General features: G+C 39.4%; 1 protein-coding gene across 1 annotated transcript; it reads left to right on the top strand.

Moving 5' to 3' along the window:
* The first annotated feature begins 4,370 nt into the window (after positions 1 to 4,370).
* Positions 4,371 to 10,626, top strand: LOC139450674 (uncharacterized). The gene is made up of 10 exons (XM_071232471.1): positions 4,371 to 4,504; positions 5,334 to 5,449; positions 6,217 to 6,367; positions 7,197 to 7,293; positions 7,922 to 8,104; positions 8,349 to 8,467; positions 8,671 to 8,767; positions 8,942 to 9,698; positions 9,868 to 9,963; positions 10,400 to 10,626. Exons 1-10 carry the CDS (start codon positions 4,371 to 4,373, stop codon positions 10,549 to 10,551), a joined length of 1,902 nt encoding a protein of 633 aa, XP_071088572.1. The 3' UTR covers positions 10,552 to 10,626.
* The last annotated feature ends 245 nt before the right edge of the window (positions 10,627 to 10,871 follow it).

Raw genomic sequence — 10,871 nt, 5'->3', positions numbered from 1 at the left:
CCCTTTCTCACTCGGGCTCCTTTTCAATATAAATGAAGGTTGTTCCTATCAAATTGATCTATTTTCGGAGTCTAAGTGAAGTCTACTTGCATATAGCCATTGTTTCTTTCTTTACACGATTTATTTTGTTGTTAAATCCTGAATTTAAACTAGTTTACCCATGTAAATTATACCCATGTTGGAATCGAACCAGTCGGGCGGTGTGATGACCAAATGCTTTTATCACGAGGCTATCCCAGAGCCCCATATTATACTAGATACCTACTACTAGATGTATTTGTTCAGTGTAAGAATGTCCGCATATACAAATATTAAACTGAAATATTCTAACATGTTTAATACATAAATGTGTTAACTTGTTTCGTGTTCAAACGTAACATTAAAATGTCATCGCTCGATTTTGCTTATGATGCTTGAATGCAGTAAGGTATTTTGACATACTTGAACTTTTTATCAGGAATCTGAAATATTCCACTACCAGGCCTCTAATACACTGTGTCAAAAAAAATAGATGCAGGATCTTTTTTATATTATTTAATATGTTGGTGATTAATAATGACAGTTTCCTGCAAATGTACCTTTAATACTGTTGAAGTTGGGATTCAATAAGGTAGCAATTTGCCACTGTGCCAGCATTAATCAAAATAGACGCTGGGTGAACAGCCAGGCCTCTAATGGAGGAAATACAATACTTCTACTTGACCTGAAATTTCTTCTCGATCATTTGGATTTCCCAAAATGTGTGTATGATATCTAGCCAACACTCAATCACAAAGTCAGTGCAGTAGGATGCTGTGGCATATGTTTCAAGTTAATATTTGCATTTTGATATAATGCTTTGCTAATAACTGAATTGAAATTTCAGGCCGATGATAGACTACTACTCTTTCTTTAAAACAAATATTGTCACTATTGTCAAAATATAAAAGAAGTAGCCTTGCAGTTTTCTTAATTTCTGGAGACATGGTAGAGCTGACATAATCTAGACTTGCTGGGCTCAATTTATTCGCTCTAGGGTTTGTAAGACAGATCATGTTCATTATTTTCCTCCAAGGTAAACAGATAGCATGGTTTGATTTTTACTAAGTTACTGGTACAATGGTTAATGTATTATGCATTGACCATATTTCATTATGTATTACATTTTCAAGCAATACAGAATATTTTGACAAATATATGTCTTATTGTATTTATTCACACCTTGACTTGTTGGCAGTGTTTGTTATAGGTAGATTCCAACCTAGGGGATGATGGTGATTAACATGTTGCTGTGTGCATTGCCTTATATGGCATGAACATAGACCTTAGTAATTAACTTATTGCGGTCTCAAGTATGAAGGAGAAAGTTTTCTGGACAGCCACTGCTCAAAATACTCCAAACACAACCATGCATGGTGGAAATTTACAAGTTTCTTCTTTAAGCTCCCCCCCCAAAAATCACATTTCTGTTAATTCTCTACAAAAAAGGCTTACAGAGACCACACATCAAAATCACACCATTTCAAACCCATGACTCCAAGTTGCATTTGAATCTGAAAATAATATTTATGATATTTTTATAAAGAACATTTTGAAAATTTTTTTTGAACATTTTGAAAGACAGAATCTGTACAGTTGCTATTTGGATAATATATCATGTCATGATCTCTCATGACATGGACATTTAATTTCCAGCAGTCCAGTGCAGTCTGAACCCATGCCTGGGTCAGTTTCACCATCAGGACAACATAACTCTGGGAAGCTTGGATTAACCCACATGCCAGTCTTTGTTGCCATGGAATCAGCACCTGTCTTGGTTGTGCTGGACATAATCAGTAAAAGCACTATCCTCCACGTCTCCACCACTCAGTAGAGGGCTGTATAGTGTACCTTTGCTATGCCACATGCTGTTGTTTAATACCCGTGAAGATCCGGGGTAGAACAGGTCTTCAGCAACCCATGCTTGCTGTCAAAGGTGACTGCTTGTCGTAAGAGGTGTCTAAACGGGATCTGGTGGTCAGGCTCGCTGACTTGGTTGATGCATGTCATCGCATCCTGATTGCGTGGATTGATGGCCATGATGTTAATCACTGGATTGTCTTGCCCAGACTCGATTATTTACAGGCCGCGTCATATAGCTGGAATATTGCAGAATGTGGTGTTAAACAACAGACAGACAAACAAACTTTAATACTGTAGCAGTGGAATTATCTTTGGCAGTAGTTACAGATTTACTAACTGAAACGGTAACTCTTGCTAAGCCACTTATTGCTATCTGGGTCACACACAATGACATGGACATGATGATGGGACTCATAATTTATGTAAGAGTTTAAATCTTTGTTTTCTCAATACACTCAAGTGATTATCATCAGACTAGTAGTGGCTCCCACATGCTGGTACTGCAGCTGAAGGAGGAGACTGGATGGGTTCTCAAAGAATACTTGGTCTGACTCCAAAGATGCTGGGCAGGGATCATGATTGACAACAGTATAATTTTTTAAATTTTGATTCCAGGATAACTACTAAACTAGTTTGAATTATTTTCTCTTGAATCTTACACCTTGTCCTCCCTAAATTCCACTGGCATGGTTTAGAGGTGCCACTGGTAGGATCACAAACATAGTTGTTGATGTAGTCTAACAGTGCACCCAGGACAGATGCAACAAGGCTGCAGCTACCCATAACAGATGCCTTACAGTTACATGAAGCATCAGAGAAGAAACCTGTATGGAAATTGAAAATATCATCATGGTAAGACAACATGACTTTTGATTTGATGAAATAATAGTTTTTTTGTGCAACATCTTTCAAGTTTTGAACATGGACACTTTGAAAAATGTTTCCCCCTGGATAAAAGTTTTAAGGTATGAACATCATCAGTATCATCATCTACATCACCATAACTAATAAATTGGACAGATTCAACATAAAAAAATGCTGTAGGTGTCCTGCATAAAAATAAGGTGGCAATGCAGTATGGGGATATATTTCCTCCTGTATAAGGGGAGGTCGGGTAGCCTAGTTGTTAAAGCGTTCACTTGTCACGCTGAAGACTTGAATTCGATTCCCAACATGGGTACAATGCATTGAGTCCATTTCTGGTGTCCCCCGCCTTGATATTGCTGGATTATTGCTAAAAGTGGCGTAAAACCATACTCACTCACTCACTCATCCTGTAATAGGGGCAATTGATGCTTGAGAAGTGGCAGCTGGTTGGGTCATTTCATGGACTGTATTTTCATCTGGTACCATTTCCCCTGGCCAACAGCAATGGAGATGTCCTGTTTCCCACAATTCTGGCACCTTTTGACTCTCGGAAATAAAAAAAACAAACCTGTATTGATTAACATTTTATTATAATCTTAGGCCAGAATAAACTATAATAATCATCTCATTTCTCGTATTTTTTTCTAAAAAGGTAAAAATAAGATTAACAATTAGGTTTCATTTTTTGTATATAATACACATACACATAACCATGAAACATAAATCAGCAATATTAATAATTGAAGCCAACAAACTATTTATAATAACTGTTCAAATATACACAAAAATACGATGAAAAAATGCATACACATACAATATACACTCCATACACATACAATATACACTCAGAGATATTGGTACTTAAAACATGAATAACTAACCGATTATTAATTGTATATTAGAAGGGACATCGTCTGCAGTGAACGTAAGGCGAACGAAAGGATTTGTCGACGCCATTTGAAGTAAAAATTCCGGCGGACTGTTTGTCCCAGTCCCTTACCGTTGCTAAAAATTGAGTGGTTATGACGGAACGGGTCAGCCTATTCGTACAGAAAAGTACTTTCATAAAGTTTCAGCTTAAAAGTGCTAATTTATGTAATTATATGCAAAAGACTTTGCAACAACTAGTGCTTCGCTAGCTGGCAGCCATCTTGAGCTTCAAAGTGGACAAATTTGACAATTAGAGTTATCCACCTTTGATCAGAATCATCAGGTTACATGTTGATGTGACGATACGATTTGGGAGAAGGGCGTCGAGAGTTTTAATTGTCAAAATCACACCATTTATGTTTCATAAGAAATAAGACGAACTTATTTGTAGTTACACAGAGGTGTTTACATCATAGCATCTAATTTACAAAGATGATTAACATCCGAGATTACAACAGAGATGCTAAAATATTAGGCCTAGATCTACTAGAAAATAAACAAGGTCAACCATGCCGTAGATATTTCAGTGCGGATGCCAATGATGAAATTAATGGTATGAACTGGGTCCCGTTGACGGGCTTTGCAGCTTACAATGCAAGTTACATAATAGATGGTGTCGCATTATCACACCGTATTTGGAAAATATTGACCTTGAACATCACGCTTACAACCGGAAGTAATACTATCGCGTGATGTTGTCATTGACAACGGCATCATTGTTAGCGCCATTAGCCAACACAAAGGAAGTTTTCAAGCGCCAATATTTCAAAATGGAATCACCTCGCAGGAGAAAGCTGTTACTCTATGATGAGGAAAACGACATAACGTGAGTCTTAACTACTTTATTATAGTCTGCTCATCTATTGTTAATATAATCTATATTTTTGCCCGTCTGGAGAAGGAAGGTAGACCCATGTCTACGCAGCCCCGTGGCTTGCACACCAGAGCAAAACTATAGGAAGATTGCTAGATCTATTTGCTAGTAACTATATTCATGTGTTGCAGGGTTATATATTGTTTGGTCTTTTACAGATAAATTATATAAATAATGCAGGGATGAATAAGAGTTGTTTAGGGGGTAAGTCAGCGTTCGAAATTGACATTCACCCCCTTGTCCGAGATAAGTTAAATTCAAGGAGGACCAGTGACAGTTCCCTGTAGACTACCATCTTTACCATTAGGCAGATGGAAATTCGGGTTAGTTTTTCCAACTTGTGATTTAAAAAGAGTCTAACCTGTACGGAGTTTTCTTACAGGACTTTTTCATTCACAAAAAGTATCCCCGTGTTATGATTTTCGGACGCTTAAGAAATATTCGTAGTTTTCTCGCTAATCACAAGAAAAACTGTAAAACATCTCACTCACTTATAAAAGACGACTTAATATTAAAAGCAGGTCATCATCTGAGTATTTACAGTGTCCGTGTGACGCCGACACCCCTTGTTGTAGGCGAGTAATCGAGATAAACATGGCCGTCAGAAAACGTATGATGTCCTAAAACCTATGATCCGACGATACCAAAACATTTATGTGCGCATGATCCAAAGGTTAAATAAAATTAAAAAACGACACTAATGTACTATGCCGTCAAAAACATCCTCTCAGTGAGAATGGTGGGAAGAAAGTTAAATCCTATCTTCCCTGCCGTGTTTCAGTTACTTTGAGATGAAAGCATGGAAGGCAGTGGTCCACACAGTCGTGGCAGCAAGTCAGTTGTATGCTGACAAAATCGACCAGGGAAGAGAAATACTCAAATTCTTCTGTAAACTGGGTAAGTTATACCATTAATCTAAAGCTAAATACATCTGTGACATGTGACATTAAACATACAGTTAAACAGCACTGATTCAGTGCCTTAATCTACATACATTTGTTTGAGTGAGTGAGTATGGTTTTACGCCGCTTTTAGCAATATTCAAGCAATATCACGGCGGGGGACACCAGAAATGGGCTTCACACATTGCACCCATGTCGGGATTCGAACCCGGGTCTTCGGCGTGACAAGCTAACGCTTTAACCACTAGGCTACCCGACCGCCCCCTTACCTTTGTTGAAGAACAGATGACTATGATAACTTCGACTATAGTGAATTAGCAGATTGTACAAATGCATATAGGCCACTGCTATCAAAGGATGTTCCATACCCATAAGATGACCGATATATGTGTGACCCGTGAAGATTCCGGGGTAGAATAGGTCTTCAGCAACCCATACTTGCCGTAAAAGGCGACTAACGGGATCGGGTGGTCAGGCTCTCTGACTTGGTTGATACATGTCATCGATCCCAAATGTGTGGATCGATGCTCATGCTGTCAATCACTGGATTGTCTGGTCCAACCTCGATTATTTACAGACCGCCGTCATATAGCTGGAATATTGCTGAATGCTGCTTTAAACAACAAACAAACAAACAAATCCATATATGTGCTTTAAAAAACTCATTCAGATACTTGACCCATTATGAAGAAGTGTTGTCGTGGAATTGTCCCTGTGACCAGTACAGGATGTGATGAAGACCACTCTCAGATTTTTTTCCAGGCATTCAACACGGGAAAAAGAGATATAACTCTCAGCCAATAGCAGAGAGATTTAACCAATGCCTGACAATGATCAGTGACTTTCACAAAGCAGTCCTCGGGGATATGGTTAAACACACAGGCCCAGATGGACCATTTGGAGACCTGCTGATGTAAGTATGTCTTTACCACATGACAAGTACAAGTCAAGCACAACTAGTTACTACCATGATATATTTTAACTGCACGTGAGTTAGATATATCATTCTGAACCAAATTTAAGAATCCAATGCAATTAATCGTAATTACCGTTACATGTCAGACCTCACGTCACGTGGTGTGTGACACTGATCAAGCAGTATGGATACACGTTCAAATGATCAGCCTGTCATTTGTCTGTTTCCTGCCAAACTGAAATGTTACTTTATGAATTAAGTCATGTCATTAAAGTACTCACGGAAATGAAAAAAACCCTGTTTTTTCGACCTCAGATCTTAAATAAATGCAGTTAATATACAAAATATATAAATATTCAAACAACTAAGTTAGTACTAATTGGGCCGTGGCACAAATACAGCGTATCAAATGTTTTTATGCCTTTTTACACGTAAAAGTGTGTAAAAATGTGAATAAAACAGACTATTGTGAAACAGGGCATAACCAGGTGTAAGTAGATCAAGGTGACCTATGACACCTTGACGACAGGTGAGAACAGGTGCATAATGCCTATAGTCTGTTTCTGCTATGTCAATTTGAAAGAAAGCCCCCAAGTGATGCAGGTCTAAGACGTTTACGACTTCGGTGAAACCCACGAGCAGGGGTATGGTGCTGACAAACCTAGAAACATAATCAGGGCGAACGGGATTCGAACCCACAATCATAGATTTCTGGCGTGCCCAAGGGACGCAATCCTGCACAGCGATGCCTTAGACAACTGGGCCACCCGTGCCCCCGTATTCTCTGTGAAGACCCATACATAAGCGACTGCCTCAAATTACACAGGTCAGACAATCATGTGTTTGAACAACTCCTGAGAAGAGCCGCTGCCATGAAGAAAACTCATCTCAAGCTGGAGAAGAAGGCAGCCAAAGCATGGAAGGTTTGTAGAAAAGATGTTTTAGTCAATCAGCACATACTAAACTGACACTGTACTCAACTGATATTTTAGTTCTAATAAAATTAAATTGTTGAGAATTAAATATTCATGAAATAAAATGTATGCACATACTTGCACACAAAGTGGTTTTGATTTGTTTCTATGAATCCAGAAGCCACCCCTGATGCGTCTGATGGTACTTATATTTTATTGAAGTTAACAATTTCAATAGCAATGAACCCAGTAGCCTCCTGAAGTGAAGGTTGATTATATTGAAGTTTCGTTTTTATAGTGAAGTAAGGAACTTTTACACAAAAGTAACGATAAGATTTATGGATGAACAACTTCTTTATTACAATTAGGAGCAACATTTCGGTGTAGGTACTAACACCCTCATCAAGCATATGATGTACACAAAGGGTAAACATCTTAACCGGTGAAGACAGTAGTTTAAACAAAAGGATTATGACTGATTGGGGTTCATTCATAAATCTTATCCTTACTTAGTACTCCAACTTCTAAATGCCTCTCAAAGAAGTTACTATTATAGAATTGGTCTGCCCCTCACTCTTCTACATGAATTTGCTGTCAGTGGCCACACTATACAGTAGTAATTCCCTCATTCCACCAGTACTATGGACGCAGGGTGAGGAAGAAAGAGGACCTGCGTACCAAACTGTCTGGCACCATGACTGCTGTGGATATAGAGCTGGACAGAAAATACAAGAGATTCAAATCCAAAACTGATGCTGCCTTGACAAGATATAACATCTTCTTCGCAGATGAAGTCAACGAACGCGAAGGCCTGGCTCAGGTGAGTTTGTCCTGATACATAGACATCTTGAAACAAGCTTCAGAGGATGATTGATATTTACAGAGTTCCCTTAGGATAATCAGATGCAATGAAACTTAACATAATATTATTTTGTAGACTTATATATAGTCTTATGATATTTTAAATTCACATATTTGGGGAGGATAATGTAGACCATCAAGATAGTAGCAGGTAATCACAATTACCTTAAAAGTTGTATAATTATGGGTCTTCTTGTCTCTAGAAAACCGAGAGTCTCAAAGAAGACTTTCTGGAACAAGAAAAAGAGAAGCTTGACGCAATGTTTTCCTCCATCAGTAACCTTGTAGAGAGGATGGAGAAACTCACCCCTGCATCACTGGGGTCAGTGGTTCAAGATTTTCGGGTTACAGTTGGTATTGTCATGCTCAGCTCGATTTCTCATAAACATTACTATCTTCCTTTGACTGACAGACCAAAGGTCCAGTATGTTCCACATCTTAAATAGCCGCTCTATTTGTACTAATGTTTGGACCGATATTCTATGGCTGTTATGATCTACTATCACCGACTGCAATTTGTTATAGCTATCTGGATTATGAACCAGAGGAGGCTGACACAACAACAATGGCTAAAGAAATATGGGAATCCTCCTTGGAAAAACACACATTCCCAAAACATCAGGTTAGTGATTAGTTAGTTATACGTTATAACTGGACTTAAATGTGACAAAACTACTTACAAGTTACAGATTATTATGTGACATAAGTGTTATGTTTGGAGTAATTATGACTGTAGCAAGAGCTAGCTGACCTAACAAAGCCTATTCTTCATCTGTTGTCTCCATCACTCAAACAGGCTTCAGATGACCCAACTACAGAGGATGTGGATGAAGCCAATGAAGATGCTGATTCCGATGATGAGGACAAGGAATCAGTTGATGATGAAGACTTGGATGACGAATCAGACGACACATCTCTCCAGAGTAGGAAGAAGGAAATCACTGTGGGAATCCTTGCCCCTCCAAAGAATGACCATCATCTTGCTGAAGTCCTGGAAGAAATCCTGATGTCTGACAATGATGAACCTGCCCAAGAGAAATCACACACTCCAGATAGAGTGTCCACACCTACAACAGGTGCTGATGTCATTCTGCCCGAATCTCATCGATGGAATAGAGGAGTCGACATCCTCATCAGACAGAGCTCTGCCAATACCTTCCGAAGCGCAAGACATGGACACAAATCGGCTGCAATCACGAAGGACACGAAGGTACAAGATCTCAGGGCAGGATCAGATTACCAACCCCCATCACCTAGAGAGCAAGAGTGCTTACAGAAATCTTCTCAACAGAAAGAATTGTCGGCAGAACATGTACAACCTCAGTATACTGTACACACCAAATCTCAGCCTGGTCCACCTGGCCTTGCCACTGGTGCCCGTAGACGTCACAGGGCAGCCAAGGTGGTTCAGAGTCACTCCCCAGGATGTGACAGCTCCTCCTCTACAGCACAAGGACATAGCAATGATCAGAAGTCACCCAGAGTAAAGGAATCATCAGCAAACAGATTGGACAGATCAAAGGAGGGGTGGACATCTAACTCTTCTGGCACAGGTAGGACTCAAGGAATTGGAGCATTTGTACATAGTAAACAAACGTCAAACAAACAACTGTCTGGAATTATATTTGATCTCAGTTGACATTACTTCAATGGAAACAGAGGCATTCATTCAATGGTCTGCTCCTTCCAAATATTTTGATTTGGTTTTGTGACTCTCAACAGGACCCCAGCCCAGTGTGTCAACGATGAGCAGAGTGTCAGTCTTTGCTGTCCAGAACTGGAAGAAGACAAGCCCCAACCAGATCAGCCTTCGTGTGGGTGAGTTTGACAACTTTAAGCTTTCTCCATGTTATTCTCCTTTCAGAAAGGGTGGACTGAATGACTGCTGTTATCAATATCTGAAGACTTTTAATCACTATCTGACCCGTGAAGATCCGGTGTAGAATAGGTCTTCAGCAAAACATGCATGCTGTAAAAGGTGACTATACTTGTCGTAGGGATGGGGTGGTCAGGCTCACTGACTTGGTTGATGCATGTCAAAGAGCTGGAATACTGCTGAGTGTGGCGTTTAACAACAAAGAAACGAACAATTACCATCTTGTCTGATACAGCTCCTGCTTCCATTATGGTGATGCAGCTGGGTGTATGCTCTGCTTTCTCCCCCCTCCATCCACCCGCTCACCCACTCGCTCGACCACCCACTCACCCAACTCTCACCCTCTCATTCCTTACCATCGTCTCCATCACTTTCTAGGCATGAAGATCAAGCAGACCAGAGCGGCTGGTGCTGATGGCATGGCCTATGGCTACAAGAAGAACAAGTTCGGGATGAGGATATACGGCTCTTACCCTGCTGGGCTGGTCTCCCTGTGTGTGCCAGCCACTGCATCTCACCCTGACCAGTAAACCACCCTTATCATGAGCCTGGAACATGGACCTGTGTTGATAGGATTGATACTATAATATGTTGGGTTCAAAAAGTATAGAGGAATAAATGCACTGTAATAATGTATACTGTAATAAGATATTTTCTATCTGTGTTTCAAACACATATTTCAGTTTTTTGTTTTGAATGGAATAGAATTATGATAAGTGAGTGTGTTACTTACATACCATATGTATTATGTATATGTGCTTTTCTTATTTAAGAGTAACATTAAGTCTTTTGATGCTAAAAAAATGTTGTTTTTTTTAAGGGAGGCTAGATATAGTTCTTTTGAAAACTA

Source organism: Haliotis cracherodii, unplaced genomic scaffold (assembly GCF_022045235.1).
Source record: "Haliotis cracherodii isolate W230 unplaced genomic scaffold, xgHalCrac1.p SCAF_8, whole genome shotgun sequence".
NCBI lineage: Eukaryota > Metazoa > Mollusca > Gastropoda > Lepetellida > Haliotidae > Haliotis > Haliotis cracherodii.
The sequence above is the reverse complement of the archived record's forward strand: the minus strand, read 5'-3'. Positions and strand labels throughout refer to the sequence as shown.